This window comes from Lissotriton vulgaris, chromosome 3_1 (genome assembly GCF_964263255.1).
Source record: "Lissotriton vulgaris chromosome 3_1, aLisVul1.2, whole genome shotgun sequence".
Lineage (NCBI taxonomy): Eukaryota > Metazoa > Chordata > Amphibia > Caudata > Salamandridae > Lissotriton > Lissotriton vulgaris.
In genome coordinates, this window is record NC_141689.1 from 716,185,438 (window position 1) to 716,210,024 (window position 24,587).

General features: G+C 48.2%; 1 protein-coding gene across 10 annotated transcripts in view; it reads left to right on the top strand.

Annotated features, from left to right (window-relative positions):
* The window catches only part of APC (APC regulator of Wnt signaling pathway), an 831,398-nt gene that overhangs the window by 384,743 nt on the left and 422,068 nt on the right, over positions 1 to 24,587 (top strand). For all 10 annotated transcript variants that reach the window (XM_086961019.1, XM_086961023.1, XM_086961027.1 and 7 more), the window contains one exon: positions 3,823 to 3,975. In XM_086961019.1, the coding sequence (XP_086817145.1) occupies positions 3,841 to 3,975 (135 nt within the window). In that variant the 5' untranslated portion in view covers positions 3,823 to 3,840. The remainder of the gene's footprint in view (positions 1 to 3,822; positions 3,976 to 24,587) is intronic.

The following is a 24,587-nucleotide window of genomic DNA, read 5'->3' on the forward strand; positions in this document are numbered from 1 at the left end:
CCCGCCTGCCACAGACAATAATAACTCACCGTCCAAATGTTATGAACTGGTGGAATTCTTCTTTCAGAAAGTGAACAAAATGTATCTTTCCTTCCCTAACCCACCCACCGACCCGCCCCTCCAATGCTTGCACTCAGCTTCGAACATGGACAAGTGGCTGGACTCCTTTCCCCTGATAACAATGGAAACATTAGAGAAACTGGCTCAGCAAATAAAAACCGGCTCTCCTTGTGACCTTGCTCCTCCAGGCTCACTGGGACTGGCCAGTAAAACCATTTTCCCCACCCTTCTGGAACTACTGAACTCCTCCATACTGAGTAGGACAGTACCCACGTCCTGGAAGCACGCAATGGTGCGGGCTCTACTAAAATTAAACCTCCCTTGACCCAGCCAACCCTAGCAACTACCGCCCGATCTCTCTGCTCCCATGGGCGTCCAAGATCCTGGAGAAACACGTCAATACCATTCTGACGACGTTCTTCGAGGAAAACCACCTCCTTGACGCTTCCCAAACGGGTTTCCGCCCTAAACATGGGACAGAGACCGCCCTACTGGCCGTAACTGAGGAGGCAAGACGGATCTTGGATCAAGGGGGGTCAGTGACAGTGATCCTCCTCGATCTGAGTGCCGCGTTTGACACGGCACACCATAAAATCTTGTTGAACCGTCTTGCCGACTTAGGAGTATCCGGAGATGCCCTGACATGGTTCGAGTCTTTTCTATCGGACAGAACCTTCCAGGTCTTTGACGGCACATCCCTTTCATCTAGTAGGCCTCTGGGATGCGGAGTTCCGCAGGGCTCATCCTTAAGCCCTACGCTCTTTAATGCATACATGAGGCCACTGGCTGGAATTGTTCGTCCGCATGGTGTCAATATCATCTCCTATGCGGACGACACCCAGCTGGTGGTCTCCCTTGCACAAAAGCGCGGCCTCCAGTCTCCACCTGATCTAGCGGCCTGCCTGGAGGATGTAAAGAGCTGGATGATGAGCTCATGCCTGAAGCTCAACGATGACAAAACTGAGCTCATGCTCCTGGGCCCGGCGGCCCCCTCCACCATAGAGCTGATTTGGCCCTCAAGCATGGGTATGGCCTTACCCCCCAGAGATAACATCAAAAGCCTGGGAGTCTGGCTCGATAAATCGCTGAGCCTTAACACACAGGCCACTAAGGTATCAGCTACCTGTTTCGGCCTCCTCAGGGTGATTAAAAAAATCCTTCCCCTCCTCCCATTCGAGGCCAGACAAATAATTATACAGGGCCTTATCCAATCCCGCCTGGATTTTAATAACGCCCTTTATCTTGGAGCACCAGACTACACCCTACAAAAGCTTCAACGCACTCAAAACTGTGCTGCCCGGGCGCTACTGGGAGTCCCTCGGAGGACCTCAATAAAAACTGGCCTAAAAACTTTACACTGGCTGCCTGTTAGGGACAGAGTGAAGTTCAAAGCTCTCTGCATTGCCCACCAGACATTCTGGAAAATGGGCCCAGATATCAACTGCTCCCTGATCTCTCCATACCTACCCAACAAGACTCTTTGTTCCTCAGCGGCATCCTTAGCCAAGATTCCAAGAATCTGTAGAGCCAGAGCAGGAGGACGCTCGTTCTCGTACAATGTATCCAAACTCTGGAACACCCTCCCTCTGCAGATGAGAAATAATGCCAACCTAACCAGCTTCCGCAAACAGCTAAAAAATCTCCTGTTCAATAAATAGTAAACTTATGAGGGCATCTTTCTGTCTTCCAGGGCCTGGATGCCTCAGGGCAACTGCAGCGCTCTACAAATCCCCATTTTCATTTCATTTCATTTCATGTCGGAGAGATCGTCCAGCACAACCTGACCTTGTATTGGGGATACTGGTATTTCATTATTAATTGTATCCTGGCTACCTTGATTATAGCTATTGTCTAGCGCTGGTATATCTAGAGAGGTAGACAGATTAGAGGGGGAAGCGGGGGGACTACCCCGACTTAGTGAAAGTCGCTGGTCATTATTAATCTTATTTACTACTTTAACTAGGTAGTTATCCATTGTGGCTGACGCTGAGGGAGTTTTCGCAGATCGAAGTTTAGACATTATTAAAGATTAGGATAGAACCGGCAAAACAAGTATTTAAAACACCGTAGCTATCATGAGTGACTCACATTAAAATTGAAATACGAATATAGCAATACAATATCCTTAAAACGTAACATACTAATCTCACAAAAATGGGGGTAAGTCTTATCCGCAGCTACCAGGGTCCGTGGCCCCGCCTCGCCTCACCTCGTTCAGCCCCGGACTGCCACAGACTGCCCCGCCCTTGTCCCGGGCTTCTCCCGGCGCGCGTCTCGCGGGGCGAGGATCCCAGCAGAGCTTTATGAGCCTCCTGGCGCTGGGGCTAAACGTGTGCTGCGTCCCCGCCGGTCCCGGGTGACTTGGTAAGTGTAGTCCGGCCCCTCGGGTCGGTCGGTGGAGCAAAGCCCGGCCCAACAGCAGAGCGGCGGAGCAAAGCCCGGCCCAGCAGCACACCGGCAGAGCAGAGCCCGGTCAGTGTACAAAGGATCCATGCTATACGTCTAGTTTTTACATAGTTGTAGTGTTGAGTGAAAGTGAACACGAGCATCCCCCAAAAATCTCTTTTCAGCCCAGACACAGGTAGCAGAGAAAACTGTGGGTCAGTTGAGCAAGCAAGCATCAAAAGTTGAAACTGTACCACAGCTCGTATAAGAAGCAGTCATTTAGTTGCCTGACTAACCTCCATGATAAAGTTATATTAAAATAATACATTCTTAATTATTTTCTTCATTTTGTTTTCCTTCCTAGTGTTTGTCCATCTGTAGGGTTCAGATATATTTGATTTATGGCCAGGTCTAATCTGAATTGCTGGGGTTGAGCAGGATTTTGTTTTGCCACTTCATATGCACAGGTATAAAGTTGTGCGCTAGTATTTCTCTATGTAAGTAAGTCTTACTGGATAGTGAGAGGTTAGCTCATAGTGTTATGATTCAGCAATATGTAGTGTGTGTAGCCCCTTATACTGATCTATATGACCGCTCAGTGGCTAGCCATTTTACAAACCTTGCTATGTGGAAATCTGGTTTCTATTCTTGGCGTCTACGCCTAATTAAACTGTGTGAATATAGGCTCCCCTGTTGTTCGTTTGTAAATATGTAATGTAAAAAACAACTGAAGATATGAGAAACACCTCTTGATGTACACTAGATACAACAGTGTCCAAACTCTCCTGATGCCCAGTTTTCTAGTGCTCTCTTAAGAGTGAAATCCTTGCAACACAATCACGGTAGCAATCCAATTTTGGAGCCATGCAGTTTTAAAACATCTGTTTGTAATGCTTGCTCCTCATTAAAACATCATTTTGGTAAATAAGACCTGGCTCATTCATAGCCTCCTCTGTGTTCCCTTTCCCGTTTTCGAATAAAAAAGATACTACACTTGTTAGCGTGAAAATTAGACCTCTGGCAAAATCCTGAGGTGAGATCCTGTCTTAGTATCTTGCGAAATGGTTGTCACTGGAGTTATAATAACCCAGCTGCCCGTGTCTATTAAAACCGTATTTGTTTTTAAGATTAGACCACGCTATCTCTGTATAATCTTTGGTTTGCATTTGACTCTCTGACCATGCAGAACTTTATGTTGAGTTGTGTGTTTACTTTGTTCCGAGCAACACCTTTTTGAATGTAATATTTTATAGTGCTAGTGAAAAATAATTTCCTCAGTACAACCGAAAAGTGTTTCACACTGGTCGTTTACTTGCCTTAAACAATTGTTTTGATCAAATTCTGAATCTCTTGTAATAAGGTATATTATTGTTTAAGGTCCCAGGGTAAGCGAGCATGGCTGCAGCGTCATATGACCAGTTGTTAAAGCAAGTTGAGGCACTGAAAATGGAGAACACAAATCTACGACAGGAACTAGAGGACAACTCAACTCATCTTACAATATTGGAATCGGAAGCTTCTAACATGAAGGTATCAAAAGTTTTTTTGAACACTTTGGTAATTTCTCTCAGATTTTTAAATGGTAAATACCCTGTTAACATTTACAAGGCAGAACTTTTTTTATTGTTTATACTACCTTCTCCCATATGACTGTAATTCTTCCATTTAGCTGCAAAAGCCTTGTTTATAGCCATTTTTCACTTTTGGAAAGTATGTTACATTTGTCCAGAACATGATTTACGTTTAGTTAATTTGTATTTTACTCCGTTTAGTTTTGGGCCATTTAAAATTTTCCCGGCACTTATGTGGTATCAATGATGTCGTCTTTGAACCAAAGAAAGTGTGGCTCGTGCATACAGTCCTTGCTTTGAGGGCATCTTTATTGTGCAGACCTTTCCCACAAGCTTATGTTACTATCACCAACCTCTAAAATGTGGTAATTCATTTGGTATTACAAGCTAATATTTATGCCATACATCCTTGCTTCTGTGGACGTTTAACTCGAGATTTTCTTCCATTCCTCTCCCTCGTGATCTCCTGCTTTGCACTGGGACATTTATGACAAAAACATTTCGCTCAACTTTTACTGTTCTCAATCGTTTTTGTTCTACACTGGCATAAGCCCTGATGGGCTACTTGGGCCAAATTTTGCTCTTGCTCATCAATAATATGCCAGTCAGCAGAAGCCATAGCCCTGCACCTAGTGAATCCCCCCTTTCCTCATCCACCACCCTATGCTTGAAACCTTGGTGGTTCAGGCGTCCACAAGTAGACTGAACCATTTACTATTACGCCTCTCAATTGGGAATCAAAATGCAGGGAGGCATTTGAGAAGAGAGTATTCTCCTCAGCTGGCCTCACTCTTTTCTCAGTGAATGCCAGTTGCTTCCTGGGACAATGTGCGAATGCTTTATGGGACATGGTCATCGAGATCTTGTCTACAGTCCCTGAAGAATACATCGCTGACTTGATGCAGGTCGTTTAAGATGGTGATGATGCATCGAAGTATCTATTTTATCCTAGGGCTTGACACAACGGACTCCTTGGGCATGGCAGTCAGTACCAGGGTGGAGCTTTGGCAGCATGCCTAAATGAGGTCCATGGGCTTCTCTGTGCAGTTCAGGCATCACTAATGGGCATGCCATTTGATGGTATCCGTCTCTCTGGAGATGAGGCAGACTCCGCCGTGGAGCCCTTCAAGGAAAGCAGAACCACAGCGCACTCCCTCGGTCTTTTTCTGCATACGTGCAATAACATCCCCTACAGTTTTGTCCTTTTTCAGACTTCAGAAGGGGCTTGGTGTCACAGTAACGCCATGGTCCACCTCAAAAACAGCGACCCACGTCGACTTTTCGAGGCTGAAGTCTGGGATCTGGCCGACAATGTTCATGTCCTACGGGGCAACATACTGCTCATTCTCCCGCCACTCTGGCCACCACCACCAAGTCACTTTAGATTGCTATCAGCTGCACATGACCACCCGGTTGGAGGCAGGGTAAGCTGTTACCTTCAGGGGCGACTGAGCATTACTTCCGACAGATGGGGTGCTTCAAATAGTCCAGCATGGATATGCCTTACCATTCCTTCCAGATCCCCCATATATATGAAGTATTGTGTGTATTGTGATTATATCTCTAGGGATGCGACATTTCAATGCATTAGTGTGTGTTTATAATAAATATATAATTTTATAACAACACTGTGTTGTTCTTTTGCACTTAACCTACACTATATCATTCGTACTGGTAAAACAAGCTGCTTCACACTCCTTCTGTACTAAGCCCAGAGGATGCTCTCCACAGCTACCACTTAGAGAGCTTTCTAAGGTTGTCTAAGACCACTAAAATCACCATAATGGATTAGTGGGGGGTACTCCACTTAAATAAGTGTGCACCATATACTAAGCCAGCCTCCTACAACCAGTACAAACTGGACCAGGACTGGGACTTGCTAGAGCCCTGTGCTGGTGTTTGTCTCTGAGATCCTGGTAGCCTTAGAAGTAACTCATTGGAGCTGCTCTAGAAACCGTGAAAAGTTGTGGCTCAGTACATTTTTTAGATTTCCACGAACTCCCTGGACTTGAGTCAAAAATGGCCAATTTCGATGCTCCTTCCTCAGATACGGCATCATACTTTTCCCACTGAGGGATTTTCAGTTCCATAAAAAAGACTAAGTCAGACAGTAACATCTTTAACCTGGATAAACCCACTTGATGTATTTGACCTGCACTCTATCACAGTCGGCCTGAAATAGCACCTAGGTCCAGGCTTTTCGCTTCCCTAGACTAGCATTGTCATTTAATGCTTTTTGATGCTATTTTGTCCTTAAAAGTTTGAAACTTAAAAGCTCTGTTTTCCTTGTTGGGTTTTTGCCTTTTGTTGTCAATTTGTTGATTAAATGGTGCTCTATTTTTCTAATTCCATTTCACACCAGCAGACAAAACACTTCTCTTTACACACTGCCCTAGGTTATGCCTATGTGCTGTGTCATAACTACCAAGACATTGAGCTCAGGTAAAGTTAGTGACTTTGAGGTTCACCCATACAACTTAAATGTTAGTATTCTTTGAGGTGGGCAATTGTCCACCCCAGATAACTTCCTTACATACCAATAGATCAGGAAGAATGCAACAAGATTCTCTGCAGCATGCTGTGGCAAATATTCAGCTAAATTCTCAGTTCATGGCTATTGCCATGAAATGCTGCTGAGGAGATTATTTGGGCTGTGATTTAAATCGGTTATGCCAAATACCTGTCAACAAATCCAAGAACGTCCATTACATGGATCTGAGCTCTTAGGATCTCACGCAGGCTATGTGAGCCACAAGATGAAAACAGTGTCCCAGATCCTCAAAACCACTCGGCAAGAATAGAGAAAGAATTTTACAGGGTTTTGCTGCTAATCAGTTGAGGCATGTAGTGCCTGAATCTGTATAATGGTAGCAGAGACACCCATTGTCCCAGAGACTGAAAAAGGCTGAGCAGAGGGATTTGGAACTAGCAGCAGTGGGCCTCTCTTGTAAGTGCTCTTGTTTTCCAAATAATGTTTTGGGAAAGACAATGGGTGCTAGATATAGTACAGAGTGGCTTTAGGCTCCATTGTTGGAGGTCCTGCTCTGTCCAAGACCTTAACTGCTTGACTGCCGAGCCCAGAATATGCAAACATTCATCCAAAAGAAGTGCAAGGGTGCCAATCAATAATACCTGTCCAACAAATTGATTGAAAAAGAACATTTTGGAATGCTGGCAGAGCACCACGTGTGCCATATGTTTACAGGGTGTATTTCTGTATGCCACCTCTGAAGAGTTGCTGCACATTAAATTGTGAGGTCATCAATATTAGTAACTCAGAGTCCCACTTTCAGCTTAAATTTGGTGCCATATATTTTTTCAAAGATAAAGAGGTGGTAGCAGCCTTCCTATGGCATTAGAGGACTATTGTCTATCTACTGTGATCGACTAGTAGATCAAGACATACTGGTATCGAACAGTGGCACATAATTTACAGATACTAGTAAGTGAATGCCCTTGGCTTAGGCATTTTAATAAATTCACTATCATACCAGTGCACGTCATTCAAGACTTCGCAGCAGTGTTGGGCACAAGGCTCACAGATGTATACTATGGAGAATGGAATGTCTCACTACTCCTCCAATATCACCAATGTTTAATGAACTGTCATTCAACTAATAAGCCTGTCCGTTCCCTTTGTAACTCCCTTATATTGTGTGTCTTCATACTCTTGAAGGCTGGGCTGAACATAAGACTTCTGCAACAATTTCTGGGTGGCTAATGGTGCCAGGAGATTGGGGACTGGAAAAATAAACACTGCCACAAGTAGGTCTTCAGTCACTGTACTAGCGATGCTAGAAAAAACCATCACATTTAATATCCTTCTAAACACATACTCCCCACTGTAGAAGACTTAATATTGATTTTTCAGTGCACCTTACTGGTATGCAAAAGACGGCTGAGAAAAATACAACCTCCCCCCGCCCCTCTAACAGGCCAGAGCTCACTGATGTCCACCTAGCTCTTAAGTTGTTCTTGCCCTCACAAAGTTCAGTTCCATCCTTTTCCAAACAAGTAATAGCTTGCCAATTTATTATCTGAACTTATGTTAGAAACAAGATAAACATCTTCTACTATCAATGCATATTAGACTGATTTTACTGTTTATGACCTCTGGCATCTTTCTTCATCATACCTGTGGTTAAGGAGGGGCTCAAGAAAATATTCAGTTTCTGGATTCATAACCTCCTTGAAAACAGCACTGTCCAATTTGCTATTGGGCCTCCATCCCTCCAATGTACTCCACAGTTTACGTGTAAATCAGAATCATACATAAGGTAAATTAAATTAATAGTCTTGGAAGGCTGCCTAAATAACGGGACTGGGTCGTTTTACACTCTCCCAGAATACACTTTAATTTTACTTGAGTAAAGTAACCTTAGGAATTCTCCTCTCCTTGTTTCCCAAAGTAATCAGACTTTACCATTACTCCAGTCTACAGATGGTTCTCAGACCCATCTGTAGACTGCCTGAGAGCAGTCTGACTGAAGACCAAGAAAGGATGCTGACTGGCTGGGACTGGAGAGGATTGTCTCAGGAGCCTGAGAGGGTTGTGAGGCAGCTAAATAGAAGCAAAAGATATGCCAGGGATCTTGCCGCTTGGTGGTAAGTACTGAACTCCAAATGGCTTTCTAGGAGGTTGTATAACCAAGGGTGCGAAGTGACAAATTATAAGAAACTGGATATGGTCTGCCAGGAAATAACTGCAGTAACCTGTTGGGCTTCGGTACCGAAACTGACTAACTGGTATAGAGGTAGCGTGTAAAAGGAGTGACATGAAACAATCATCAGTATTTCCTCTCTAGACTATTTCATGCAATGTAAATTGATTATCTCAAAAAATCACAATTTTCGTTAACACCTATTACTCCAGTGAACTAGAAACTGACATTTACTTTTATAAATGAATGCGATCAATTAGATGGAGAGATTTATTTGACAATAATTCTGACAAAGAAGCAACAGCCACCGCAGTAGAATACAAAATATTTACCCCACCTTCAAGATTAGTTTCCATCATCAGCCATATGCCTATAGACTTGGTGTTGCAAAATCTATCTATATCATATGCTAGAACAAAATGCATTGGAATCTTACCCACAAAGAGGCATCATAAAAAAATGCTTAAGATGGGAGAATACTATTCAAAAGAGATGACAAAGTGGAGCACTTGTGACCATTACATTCAAGGATTAAATACAAAAATCAATGAACGTTTTATTTATTTATTTTGAAGGTCTTATATAGCGCAAACAAGATCCTTGCGAATATCAGAGTGCTTTATTCTTTACGAAACTGCCTATATGACGCTGGAGAGGATTCCTTTTGATCGAAACTGCCGAAGATTTTATCGGAAGCTGAAGATAATGATTGGATAAAGCATGATACCCTGAACTATGTTACCAATTGACCCTCAGAGTTCATAAATGTAGGTGCTTTCCTAACTGGATAAAACATGCGGAATCCTCCATTCAGACCCATCGTGACCAGTTTTGGTTCACTACATGAGAACGTGGGAAAGTACATTGATTTTTTTTATAGCCTTTACTACAGGGCCATCCCTCCTGTCACAAAGATCCCTCCAACACATTTAACATACTGTTGAATGTGTAGATAGCAAACAATCACTCCATCATCCCATGTACACTCTATGTGCAAGTACTCTACACTTTAAATCCCCACCAACATGGGCTTAAAGCCATAGTGGTTCCTTTAAAATCATACTATTATTGGGGTCAACATTATATTTTTATTGGAAAATTTGTTCTGCCCTTTATCATATTTAGTTTGAATATTCTGGCCAGTACTTTTTGTGATGCAACAGTACTTCCATTTGTTCTTCAGCAGCCCCTCTTATGATAACCCTTGTATACCCAAATTTAAACACAATCAAATATATAACAATCCTGACTGGACCACTGGTCTCTTATACAAACGTGTTATTGTGGATTCCTCATGTGGAATGCCACAAGTGCAGCCCTGCAGTTAAACATTGACCATGTTATTGTTTAAAAAAAAATCATCCCGGGATTCAAATTGCTGGTCACCTATGCCGCAACCAGATTTACTTTCTTGATGTAATGGTTTATTAGGAACCAAAGTTTGTACACCGAGAACTACAGACCACAATCTTCTCTACTACTCATGCTTTCATTAGAAAGCACTATAATGCAATTTGCTAGTTGGCCAACTCTAAGGTTTAAAGGATTGCAAGTGATCAAGCTCAATACAACATTCAAGCAGTAATAAAATTTAAAAGAAATCGAAACAAGGGTCTCAGCCCAAAGTCCTTGCGAAAGCCACAAGTGGGCTATCCCAACATCTCATGGGAAGCACTTTTGCCACAAAAAACAAGAAGCCCCGCCTGGAGACTGTCTCAAAGTATTGAGTTGAAAGCATGTAGATCAAGTCTGGCCTACCTAAAAACTGGTCAGTGTTGCAGTTTGAAACCTACTTTAACATTTTTCAAGGTAAACCCATATTTGCGTACACTTAACACCGAAACCTTAAAGACCTTGGTTGTAAGAAACCAGCCTTGGAGAATAGACCTAGCCAGTACAACATCAATCCACAGGACACCATACCCTGTTCAAAGTAAATCCTATACTAGACAGATATTCCACGTTAAGAACACCTATATGTATCTTCAGCAAGATTTACTTCAGCAAGATTTGCATTGTACAAAGTAAAAAATAAAAAACAGCTATCTGATCATAAGTTGCATTAGAAAGAATTCTGAACAATTATTGTAGCTAAACATTTTGCAGAGATGGAACAAAATATCAACTCTGGTACAAAGTCCTTGAACAACTTCAAAAGAATTGGGAAACAGACAACAATAAAATGTTGTTCCGTAGAGAAACATACTGAATAAAAAACCCCTCCAATATGAAGCGTTAAAGATTAAACAATTTTTGTTGAAATGCCATTGTTCATACAAGGTGCTGTTATGTTGTGTTCCAAGATCCTGTAATGCATGGCACTTTTAGATATAATTTTTTGATGGTTTGTCATGTCATAACGGATGCTTTTATGTAATAGAACACATTTCTAATTGACATTTTCCTGCAGGTCTGCCTTTTACAATATTGGTGCCCTGATTTCCATTCCCTTCTGTATATCTGTTTGCTGGGGTTCGTTTTCCCCAAATCACCCCGTCTCATCCTAATATGGAAGCAGCCTGTCTCCTTGAGCTCTGCAACACTGTCCTGTACTCTTTCCCAGCCTCTCACCTGGTTACCCAAACTTTGTCACTCTCCCCGCCACCATACATCCAGGTTCCTGCACCCAACCCCATCCCCCCCCCACGCCCCCCCCCTGGCTGTTGCCTATTTTTCACTCTTAATTGTCTAACGGTGCCTATCTGGTTCAGTTCTCTACCTAACTACCAAGGCACCTATCATACTTTCCTTTTATCTCATATCCTAGTTCCTTATAATGAGTGGCCACCCAACGACCATGGCTATCAATCCGTCTAGAACTCTGCTCCCGATAATTGTCACCACGAGGTAAACTCCCCAGCCTGTCTTTCTGCTGCTATTTAATTGCCTTGCTGCCCTCTCGGTCTCTGGCACAAGCCAGCCAATCTCCCCCTGTTACTTCCAGAGATAGATTCCATTCCTTTCAATTAAGTGTCTTTCCTGGTCTTCAACTAGACCGCTCCCTTGACAGTTTCCCAAGAAGGCCTTGGACCAAATAGGTTCACAGGTTTTTAATACTGCTATCGTTTTTGCCTTCTTCTATCTGTTGAATGGTAAACTAAACTAATAATAATTGAATGAACAATCGGCATAAATCAAGCCCATTTGTTATTCTGTAAGACACTCCAATTGACACCCGACCTGGGCTTTATTGCTAAAACCCAGGGTCTGGCTGAAGAGACTTTGTCCTGCCAGCACACAAAATAAGAATTAGTTTGAGATGTAGTTTCCTGGGTCTCTACCGGGAGTGAAATTGAGAGGAATCTTCATTTAGAATGCTTCCTTATTAGATGTCCCACTAGCAGTCGCTGGTGTTACCTTATTGGGTCAAGCTTACCTGTGAAACTTCTATTATCTTATATTATTTGTTTAGAGCTCACAACATTATGTAGGGAACTGAAGTGCTCGTTCACGCAGCTAGCACACTAGATTGTGGGGGTTTGGAGTTGAAAGTGTGTTGCCTTTGCTTTTAGGGTTGTATTAATTTTTATTTGGGGGAAAAAAGTGTACAGATCATTTGCCTACATCCAATGGCCAACCAAGAAGAGGTGGGGGGAGGAGGTAACAGTACTTTTATCAATTAATGAAAATATTAAGCAAAACATGCCAGGCCCGTATGCAGTGTGATGTCGTCCGTGTTGTCCCAATTCCCACCACACAGTAGCTTAAGTGTCCGATTGTATGCCAGCTGTAAGACGTAGGATTCGTAGGGAATAGGCAGGTGAGTTCCTGGAAGATGTTGGATAATTATTTTAAGCAGGAGCCCCATATCTTCTCAAACTTGATTGATTATTGCCATTAACTTTTCCATGCTGAACAGGTCCCAGAGTTTGTGTATCCATCTGAGTGTGTGGGTGTAAGATCACTTCCCCATCTTGATAATAATTCTTGTTTTGCTGCACATAAGGCCACGGTACAGGGTGGAAAGGCCCTTAGGAACACCCAATTAGTCTCAGACCCCAATTGGCCCCCTGACCACCAGGGAAATGTACACTCCTAGAGGGCGGTTCTTAGGTGGAAGCCACAATATCTTCCAAATATGGATGCTGGCTACTGCCTTTTCCAGAAAACACCAATGCTTTTCCGTGAGCAAGAGTTGCCACTCCACCAAGAATCTCAATTGTGCTGCTTGGTGATGACGCAACGGGTGGGGTATTCCCAGGTCTCCCTTGGCTATTGGAAGATATGCAAGTTCCCTAGCCATTCTGACTTTCTTACTGCCCCAGATGAACGACTCTAGCGAAAGTTGCAGATTCTTCATCACGGAGGCGGTTGTTGTGGCATAGCCTGCATTAGATACATTGGATAGAAAATCTTGGGCAATGGGTACATTTTTTTTTTGATAATCAAATTTTATTGAAGTTTTCAATACATATAATTTCATTGGCAACAAGTCACACATCACAGGTAAGAAAAACCCCTGTCCCTCCCTGACGACAAGACAAATCAAATGAGCCCTTTCCGAGTAAATAGATAGCACCTTCACAACAGACGGACATCACGAGATAGGGCCCATCAAGATGGCAGCAGACCAAACCATTTGCCCCAAACTTTGCTGAACATTTCTGGGCGTCCCCGAGCCTCAAAGAGGGCCTCCTCCTGCACCCTGCACCAGTCCACACCCCTCCTCCACCTCCGTAGTACCGGTGCCTCAGCCTGGGACCATTTAGCCGCTATGTCCCGCTTCGCCAACGCTGTGCCCAGAAAGCGCTTTTCGGCCCGAGAGCCGCCAAGGCCATCAAACACTCCCAGTAGCAAGTGCCTCGGGTCATTGGGAACCACCCATCCCAGAGCCCGTGTGAGCTCGAGCTCCACTCCAGCCCCCCAGAACAGATCCAAGGCCGGACATAGCCACACCATGTGGTAGAAGTCGGCTGGAGTGCCAGCACAGCGCGCACAAGCCAGGGAGTCTCTCACGCCGGCTTGAAAAAGACGCGCAGGCGTGAGGTATGCCACGTGGAGATAATAAAGCTGGACCAAGCGGAGCTTTGAAGATGTGGTTAAGGTTTTGGGTGCCATAAGGGAGTCCCGCCAGTCTGCTTCGTCCAGGGGCCCACCCACCCCTCCCATCGCTCCCTAAGCCGATCCAGGGATGTGGGGCAGTTATTTACCAGGGCTCGGTATATATGGGACACTCTCCCCTCCCCCTCGGCCCCCCTACCCAGGTTACCCATCATGACTTGGGCTTCAAGAGGACTAAACTCCAGGAGGGAGGTGGGTGTTGGTAGGTGTATGTTGAGGGCGTGGCGGAGTTGCATATATTTGTAGAACTGGGAGTGTATGCCTATGCTGTAGGTCAGAAAAGGAGCGCATGTGGTCCCCTACCCACCCATCTCCAAGTAGTGATATCCCCACCAAGTCCCAGCGGCGGAAGCCCTCCTGGGATGAGACCTCACTCAAACAGGTACCATGCCATAGGGGCGTTTGTCTAGTCAGCTTCCAGTCCCAGGCGGAGGGCAGCGCGCAGGCCATGAACACCGTCCCGGTGATTGTGGGCAAGGCCTGCAGCACCGGGGAGCCGTATAGGAAGCCCTGAATCTGAGCAAAGTCTAAGGCGGTAAGCTCCACCCGGTAAGCTGGGTCGGACCAGCCGCCGGCAAACCAGTCATGTATCACGATGAGTCTAGTGGCTCGGTAGTAAAAATGGAGGTTGCCGCCGTCAAAGGGGGGAATCCGGCAATGAGACAGGGACAATCGTAAGCGCCCCCCCACAGAAATCGGGTGAGTGTGCCGTCTAGTTCTCTAAACCAACTACTCGAAAAGTGGATCGAGGTGTTCTGTAGAATCTAAAGAAAGCGGGCAGGATTATCATTTTGAAAAGGGCACTCCTGCCCAGTGGGTTAAGTGGAAGGGACTGCCAGTTCCTAAGATCGGTTTTCATTCGGATAACCAGGGGGGCTACATTGAGGGCCCATTCCAGCTCTGGCAGGAGAGTCACCCACACGCCCAGATATTTGAAGGACTGCCTCCTGAAGGGGAATCGCCGCCTGCCAGTCGAAACACGTCCGAGCGGGGTGGAGGGGAACCAGTGCAGACTTCGTCGGGTTGAGGCGGAGACCCGAGACCTGCTCGAAGTCAGAAAGGGCCGCTAGAGATCTAGGGCCGGAGTGTTCCGGGTCGGCCAAGTAGAGCAGAACATCATCCGCATATAAAGCAATTTTATTCACCTGGCTGTGAACCCAGATCCAGCCCTGGATAAGGGGGTCCTGTCGGATTAATGCCACCAGGGACTCCATCACCAGCGCAAATAGGAGCGGTGAGAGGAGGCATCCCTGGCGGGTGCCTCTCCAAATCGGAAATGGTTCGGAAGTCGCGCCATTGACAAGTACACAAGCTCTAGGGGTGTTGTAAAGAACCTGGACCAGACGGCGGAAGGGAAGGCCTTAGCCCATTCTTTCCAGAACGTCCCTTAAGTACCCCCAGTCCACTGTGTTGAAGGCCTTTTCAAAGTCAACCAGGAGAAGGGCAAAGTACGGTGACAGCCGATGTCGGTGGGCCAAAGCGAGGTGGAGACGACGGATACAATGACTGGTACCCCTGGCCGGCATGAACCCGCATTGGTCAGGGTGGACCAGGTCCTGGAGGAGGGGCCGGAGTCGTTGGGCTATTGCCGTAGCAAAAATTTTAATTTTGGTGTTTATCAGAGAGATTGGGCGATAGTCAGAGCAGTCTAGGGAAGGAGGTTGTGTAGTCTAGGGAAGGAGGTTGTGTCTTCGGGATGACCACTATGGTCGCCACATCGGATTCGGATGGGAAGGACCCATCTTCGACCACCTGACAGAAGAGCGCCTTCAGATGGGGAACCAGTTCGTCACGGAACATAGAGTAGTATTCCTGGGGGAATCCATCGGGTCCTGGCGTTTTGCCGGAGTGGAGCAAAGTGATAGCCCCGTGAATCTCCTCCGGGGTGAGGGGGCCATCCAGGGCATCTGCGGTTTCACGGGGGAGACATGGAAGGCACGTTCCAGAGTCCCCCATCAGGTCAGCGAGGGAGGCTCTGGGAGGATGTGCGGCATATAGGGCCACGTAATAGTGCGCAAAGGTTTGCGCGATAGCCGATGTCACCTGGTGCGACCTAGTGGCCGTTCGGATCCGGAATGATGCGATTGGCCCTAGGATAGGATACCAGGTTGTGGAGCAACTTACCATTCTTGTCACCCCAGCCGTAAAGCCGGTCCACAATGGAGCTCCATAGCATCTTGGCCTACTCCAGGGAAAGCCGTCGAATCTCGTCCCGGACCAGCGCCAGCTGTCTAGAGGAGTCAGCGTCGTCATTGGCCAGTTGGGCATGCTCCAAGCTAACAGCTCGGGACTCCAGCTGCGCCAGTTGGTTGACTTGGGCTGCACACTTGGTGTGCACTAACCCCTTGGCCACCCCTCGAACCACTGCCTTACCCGCATCCCAGAGCATTCCCTGCGAAGGGACAGATCCTATATTGGCGGAGAAGTAGTGTTGGAGCTCCTGGCCGAGGGACTCCACCAGTGCGGGGCGTTGCAGGAACCATGCATTTAGGCGGCAGGTTGTCTTTGGTCCTGTAGAGGGGGACCCGATGTGAAGGGAGATGGGAGAGTGATCGGAGATTCCCCTGTGGAGCATCTCTATCCCGGACACCAGCTGGCATTCCGTGGCGGGCATCAGAAGTAGGTCGATGCGGGAGTGGGTATGATGGGCGGCTGACGTGTGTGTGTATTGTTCCCTCCAGGGGTTCCACACCCTCCATACATCGCAAAAACCCAATGCCGAGGTTCAGCCCACTAGGCTCCTCGCTGAGGTCAATCGCTGCGCCGGAGGAGGGCCCGTCACGTCCCTGGATGGTTGTAGGACAGCGTTGAAGTCTCCTCCCGACGACAGTGAGGCCCTGGGGAAGGGAGGAGACCACCTGCGTGAGGCGCCGAAGGGTGGATGATAAGAGTGCCGTGGGAACATTGGTGCAGAGGAGGTTCACGGGACTACCCTCAATCATCCCCGACACGGCAACACATGTTCCCTGTGTGTCGGTGGCGGCGTCGACTACGGTGAAGGGGAGCCCACGTCTCAGGAGAATGGTATCCTTGGACTAAGATGATCGAACTCAGGATTGCCTCAATATGAGTACCCCAACAAACTAGTCTGACAAGCTGCGGGTGAGTCTGTGCGCAGTATCAGAGGAACATGTAGTGATAAAGTACTGGGTTGGAGCCCCAGGCTCTGGTGGCAGCGTCGATCATGGCTCGGTGTCCCCATCAGAGCCGCGGACCACAGGGCTTCCGGATAGATCAAAGTCTGACATGGCTCGTCGCGGAGTTGCACTGGGTCCGGGGACGCTGCCAATGTCGATCAGGGAGGAGGCCAACGGCGGAGGAGCAGGTCTGTGGTCCTAGATCTGGGTCGAACAGTGCTGGGGCCGTGCCATTGGCGATTAAGAGCAGCCACCCTGGCGACCGGCCCTCCTCCGAGATCCGGTCTGGCGTCGTCTGGGCTTTGGCCCGGCCTTGGTCGTTCGCTCCGGGGCCCTCTGGGAAGGGGATAGGCTCGCCCTCGGCAGGAGGGGTCGCTCCTCCGTGAGCCATGTCCACGCGGCTTGGGGAGACTCCAAGAAGAAGGTCTTATTCTGAAAGATCACTTTAAGCCGGGCCTGGAAGAGGAGTCCATAGCGCAGGCCCAGCACCCTGAGTTTCTGCTTGACATTGTGACTGAACCTCCTTAGAGGAGTCAGGGAAGACCATTATCTTAGAAGCCTGGTAGGACAGCGGCCCCAACTCCCTGGCCGTCCCCATTATGGCGTCCCTGTTGCAGAAGTTAAGAACCCGGAGAATGACGGGATGGGCGGGGGCACCAGGCGGTGGCTTAGGAGCCAGAGAGCGATGAGCTCGTTCCACCGCGAACCAGGGGGAGAGTTTGTCCTTGGGCATCCAGGACTGGATCCAGGTCTCCATGACGGCGGCGGTGCTGCCCTTCTCCGCCCCCTCTGGGAAGCCTAGGAGCGCAGGTTGTTACGGCGCGCCCTGTTTTCAGCATCCTCGGCTCGACGGTGGAGCTCCGAGGTCCGCGATTGGAGACGGGCCATTTGGGACTTGAGGGTGCTGACGTCATCCTCCACTGTGGAGTTATGGGATTCAGCCTCGGTGATACGTTCTGTGGCCTTGCGAAGGTCCTGACGGATTAGGGCCATGTCAACCCGCACCTCCCCTATCTTGCTTTCAACTGACGCTTGGGACGCGATTATCGCTTGCAGGATGGTCGAAAGATCTCCTCCGGGTGGGCCTGAGCCGGCCGCTGCTCCGCCGCTGGGCCCCCGATCTGACTTCGCAAACTGCTCCATCGTTGTTTGGGTGGTTGGGCCAGAGGCCTGGGGGCAGCGGTGTTTGCCCATAGTTGCAGGCTGCCAACCGGCACGTGTTAGTGAGGATTGGGCGGAAGTCCAGGCAGCGCCCCTGCCACCCGATCTGACGACCGAACTCCTCGGCGCTCAGTCCGTCCAAAGCAAAGTCCTCCAGGCTTAGCACCCGGGGGGAGGCCGCACTCCGGGGATCCGCACGGGGTGTGGAAGCACTCCCAGACGGGCCCCAGACAGCAGGCCCCAGGGTCAGGCCCAGCGGTGGATACCGGCCCCGCCACAGGCACACAGCTCCAAGCAAGTCGAGGTCCCGGGGGCCCCTCCCCGGGAGCCCACCTACGTCTCGGCTCCACGTGTCTCGGTCAGGGTGGTAGGGCGTGGGTGATCCCCCGCCCCTCAGGAGAAAGGCAGCTCACAGGGCCGCCACTCAAGGCCCTTCGGTGTTTTGCAGCTCTCCGCAGGGGTGGTCCTCTGGGGCACCGGCGAGGGGGGCCAGGGGGCCGCCTCACGGGGGCGCAGCGGTGCAAGCAGAGCAGGATTTAGGTTCCAGGGAAGATCCCCCGGGCCCAGCCTCACCTTCCCCACGGGCGCTCCCGGCCAGTATGGCACCTCCAGCCAGTAGGTCCAATCCTTGGGGGAACACCACCTCCGTGCAGCCCGGCTCCCTTCGCCGCTCCTCTCGTCTCCGGGGAGCCGGCCCCAGCGCCGCCGGCCCCGCACAGGCAGCGGGGGGGGGGGATCTTTGATATGACCGCTCAGGAGGAGCAATGAGCCCAGGGTCCGGGTGAACACCTCCAGAGCCAGCAGGCCGCGGGGGGCGTAGCAGCGCGCCCAACGCAAATCCAGGGGCTCGGGGACGAAAGCGTGGGCCTGGCCGCCCCTCATCCCTGGGAGCTCCTCACCGCCATGACATCAGTCCCACAGGTCCGCTCTCCATCTGCGCCCGCAGCAAACACAGGCCCCCCGATGGCTCCGCCAGGTAGCTGCCGCCGCCCCTCAGGCAGCCGCCGCCGTTCCAGGGCAGGCTCGCGGCTCGCCAACCCCGCGTGTGCAGCGCAGGTCCCGGGGACTGCACGCGATGCCTCCGCACACCGTCTCCAGCTCCGTCGGGCAGACCAGGGTCCAGGGTTGACCAGCGGTCCCTCGAATCTGCCACTCCAGTCCTCAAACGCGGGGGGAAGGGGGGAAGGCCTGGACTGCAGGAAGACAAGTGCTCGGGCTCCAGCCCGCGCTACCTGGGGGCTGCCATTTTGGGGAAGTCAGGCCTCAGGTAGCAAGGAGCAAAACAGGAGAAGTGGAAAGTCGGAGCGACCCCCAAACGACACCGGGAGACAGCGGACAGTACAGGGGTTCATGCTCAGCAAATGGATGTCAAAGAGGTAGGCTGTTAGTGGCGGATGACGGAGGGGGTCCGGAGCTCTCTGAGTGCGACCGCCATCTTGACGCCGCAGCTCACTCCCCAATGGGTACATTTTTATGGCTGCTATTCATGCCGACCAGAAGAGGGGGACCCCTTGCCAGGACTGGATAAGTGAGTGCACTGTGGCCAGCAGAGCGGCGTAGTTGTGCGGCAGAGTCTTGTCAATGGTGGGGAATAGGTGAATGCCTAAGTACAAGATACCTTGTGTGGCCCACGTCGAAAGGAATGTTTTAGCAAGGTGTGCCTTTTCATACCGCAGAATGGTGAGGTCAAGGGCTTGCGATTTGTTGCAATTTTTCTTGTACCCAGATGCTTCTCGAATGCTGCCAGTTCCTCGAGTAGTACGGGCAGTGACTTGCGTGGTTAGGTGACAGTGAGCAGTACGTTGTCTGTGTATAATGCTATTTTGTGTGCTTGACCCCCCATCCACACTCCTTCAATGAGTGGATGTCTCTGAACTCGCTCCGCCAGTGGCTTCATGTAGAGTGCAAACAGGAGTTGGGAATGCATGAGATAGTGTGTTATTGTCTCGGACTAGGGACTTTGGTGTGCAGAGTTAGCCCATATCCATTGGCAGAAGCGAGGACCCAGTCCTATGGCTTCCAGCACTGTCTGCAGGAAGGACCAGTTCAAATGCTTTTTCTGCGTCTATGGATAGCAGCAGTGTGGTTGTCTGCGAGCGGTTAGTTTTGTCAATTAGTTGAAATAGACGTTTCGTATTGTCACCGCATGTACGTCTCGGAATGAAACCAGATTGATCTGGGTGTACTAGACCGGACATATACCTTCCCAACCTGCTGACAAGAATCAGCATAAATAGTTTAGCATCCACATTGAGCAGGGATATGGGCCGATAGGAGGCGCAATGCTGTGGATCTTTTCCATGTTTTGGTAAAACTGTTATAATGGCAGTTCCTATGATCTCTGTGAGGGCGCCCATGAAACTAAAAGTATTGTGTAGCCGGGACAGTATGGGGTACAATTGCTCTGCAAATGTTTTATAAAAGGCAGCTATCAATCCGTCTTGCCCGGGAGCATTATCCTCTTGGAGTCTACATATTACCTCCATAACTTCCTGTGGGGTTATATCAAATTCTAAAGGAGTGGCCACATGTTCTGACAGTTTTGTTGGGGAGGCCTGCTCAAAACTACAGCGCGGGGATGCCTACGGGTCACCAGGCGCTCTATAAATCACAAAATAATAATAAATAAATAATAATAATATAAGAGGCGCTGAGAGTAGGCGGCAGGAACTCCCCCTTATATAATTGGGCATTGAACCATCCGAATTCCGCAGCAATCTCTGTTTCTCTTGTTAAGGGATGTTGTAGATCTAATGAGACTTGTACATGACTGGTTTGTGCCTGGGTGCGTAACCTATGCGTGAGCAGTCTTCCAACTTTGTTGCCCCCCCGTGTAGTATCTGTCTCGTGGGGAGCAAAGCGTGTTCTGCTGCACCCATATCTAGGGCCCGAGTTGTTTTCTGGCAATGGTTAGTTGTCGCTGTGCCTTATGGGACCCCGTCTGCCTATGTGTCTTTCCATGTCCCCCACCTTCCCATCCAGCTCAGTGCGCTTGGCCCTTCGCTCCCTGTTATGCCTTGCCGCTATAGCTATGTATGCTCCCCTCACCAACGCTTTAAGAGCATCCCACAGTGTAGAGATCGGTATGTTTGCTGTATTGTTGGTGGTGAGGCAGACCAGAATTACTCCCTGAGCTTCTTTAATCGTGGAGTCATAAGAGAGCAATTTAGGATTGAGGCTTGGAGTCCTGACTAGTATTGGGTAGAAGAATCGTGAGCGAGATGTGTGGAGTGATCCGAGAGGGAGGCAACTTCAATGCCAGTTAACGTCGGGAACAGGGATGCAGAGACTAAAGAAAATAGAGTCTGGTGTATGACTGCTATGCAGCTGAAAAATGTGTGTATGTTCTCTTAGAGGGGTGTAGCGACCGACCTCCAAGCGTCTACCAACCCTGCATCTTTAACCCACTGAAGTCCATGCGGGTGAAAGCTCCTGCCGTGCTTGCCCTCTGAGGGGTCCTGTCAAATGAAGCATCTCGCCCAATGCTCCCCCCCCCCCCACCCCCCCCCCCACCCCTCCAATTAAGATATTAGTATCTGGTGTAGTGAGGATCAACCCAATCACCTGGCAGATAAAGGATTCCTGGTGATCATTGGGTGCATAAATACATGTGAGTGTAAAGGTGCGTTCATGAAAAGAAATCTGCACGGATATCATGTTACGCGTAATCTCTGTGTGTGTTTAGATGACGTGACCTTGAAAATATGTGGCTATTAGAATGGCTACCGCCGCCCTCTTGCTAGGTCCAGTTGACCAAATTTGATCGCATATGATTCCAGTCCGTTTTAACAAGGTGAGTCTTCAGTAGAAGGCATATGTCACATTGTGTTGCCTTCAGTTGAGACAGTAGCACTATTCTCTATGCTGGTGAGTTTAGGCCCCTCACAATAAGACTAACCACCCACATCATGTCAAGGTGTAGTTGCTAAAGGTAATAGAGGGACCGAGGCGTGCCTAGATTTGCCCTCCCACTCCCTTGGTGTGGTAAATTGGGACATTTATGAGTGTGGACGGTGCATAAAGCTTGTGTTAAGGAAAACAAACAATAAAACGTGTAACAAATTCACGAAACAGTTAAGAACCTGTAGTTACGTAGTAGGGGTCCATGCCTTCGGCTAGCCACATAGGTCGTCTGTGATGGTGGCGGTTAGTGGAGCCATCCGCCGCTACCCTCTAGTGTTTTGGTCCAAGGGTCAGGGTAGATACAGGGGCCTAGCTCGCAATTCCCCCCTTTCCATGCCAGCCAGAGGCCTGATTCCGCCCAACCAGAGTCAGACCATGCCAAGAAAGGCAGGGTTTGCAACCTAGCTCCTGTCTCCAGGGAAGTCATTCATCTCCTTGCCCGGGTGAGTGATCCTTCTTGGTAAGGTGTTGCAGCAAACCTGATCTTTCCCTGATGCTTTCTGTTGTGGTCGGCTTGCTCACAGTTTTGTTAGCCAGGTTTTAGAGTGCCTCTGTCGGCCAGCCCCCGTAGTGGACGACGAGGAGCCCCGTTTTTTTATGTTCATTCGCCCTGGTCCAGGCCCAGGATCGCCGCTGCTGTGTTTCTCCTTTCCAGGTGAAAACGATACGGAAGGGATGGCACCACTTGTAGCGCACTCCTTTATGTCTTTCAAAAGCTCTGTGATGGGCTTCATGTTGCGGCGGCGTTGCAGAAGTAATGGGGTAGAGGTCCTGGAACAGGCGTACCTTGATCACCTCAAATAAGACGTGGGTTTGGTCACGCAAAGCGTTCATGATCCGCTCTATCTGGCGCTAGTTGTTTAAACATGTAAGAATGTACTGTGGAGTTCCGGGGGACTGGGATCGGCGACCCGCTCTGTGTGCGCGGTCGAGGGGGATCTCTTCCCCCATCCAGTTCTGGGACAATCTGACAGAAAAGCCGTGTGACGAAGTCCTCTAAGTAACCCACGTCTGCCTGATGCGAAACGCCCTTAATTATGATATTGGATCTCCGAGATCTATTGCCTAGATCTTCCAGGTAGTAGTTAAGATCCGCTTTGCGTTCTATAAGTTACAATATTTCGCTGCGTCATGCTTCCAGCTCCTCTGGCGTTTCCCAACCTTTCCGTTTGCCATAATACTGCTGCTTATTAAAACGTATCTGTTTAGAGGCCTAGTTGAACATTCTGGGGTGGTGAAGCATTTGAAACCTTAAAGGGGCTGTGCCAAAATGCCTACATTAAAGAATTATGGGCTATTTGTTCTAACACATGTTCCCATAGAACCAGAGTGGGGGGAAAACCTTTAATACATCCAGGTCTTGCTTTCTTGGGGATGCCTTGCCTTGTTTTTCAGTTATTGAGAATTAACCGAAAATGAATTTCATTCTAACTGACTCCATTAATAAAAAAAAAGATCGAAAATGTTGCCTCACGCGACAGTCATGTTTGTTTTCTCTAAGGAATAATTTTGAAAAATCTATTTAAAATGTGTTTTGGGATGTCACTAACCGCAGATCCCATACTGTTAATGAACTCAAAGAAAAAAAATGTTTTTGTAGAACCAAGATTACAAATAAGTTACTTTTCTTGCCAACGAGAGAGTTCTTAATTGAGAAAGGTCCTCATTATATTCAGGCATTCCTCTGTATCTTAATTTGTACTATTCAGCGTTCTTGTAAATCAAGACTCCCTGAACTGGGGCAGACATATAGTTCATAGCCTACTAACTTTCCTACAATAATAATTCTGCAAGACGGTCGCACAGTACGTTACAGCGAATTCTTACGTATTACAAAATCTCCCCCCATGAACCTCCCAGATCCCGGAAGCTATGGATGCAACTACCACCATTTGTTTGTTCACAAACACACTTTATAGTCGAAAAGCAGCCTTTTAACCCAGACTGATAGTGCTGAGAAAGGCTCCAACGTGTGCTCTATTTCGCTTTGAATGTAAGATCCTGATTCTGAAGTCCAGTAGATGAGTGCAAATTGATGTATAAATGCTTTACGCCAACTGTATAGGTGTGTTTGGAACAGTGAGGGGTGTCTGCTTGGGTGTCTAATATGAAGAGATTCGGCCCTTACAAAATGGCAAATAGGGCACCTGGGTCCTTGAAGCTTGCAGATGGCTTTTGATTTATATCTGCTCTAGATCGTATTGGCTTTCAGTGAGAACAGATCAGCCCTTTACCTCAGACCATTGTCCCTCTGCATGCCGTAGGGAGTTTTTCTTTTCTTACTGTCTCACGCACTGGAACGGGCCCCGCCTCTGTTTTCTCCTGGCCTTTTGTCGGGGCCAGCTATATTTGTGCAGCTCGACTGTACTCAAATTGGATATTGATTTCCTTTTTTTTCCAGCCCCGTGAAGGTCGTTATTCATATTGGCTTAAATCGGCAGACTAGCTGCATTTACTCGAGCCAAAGAAGTAGAAAAATCACAAGCTCATCGCTAATTTCTTTGCAAATGCATCGAACATGTGCGTTTAGGAGTTACGTTTTTATCAATTTTATCACACTAGGCTCTGCCTCCAGTGATTTTGACAGATTTACATTTTTAGAATGCCTATCTTAATGTGGTAATCGTTTTATTTTTGACTTCATATTT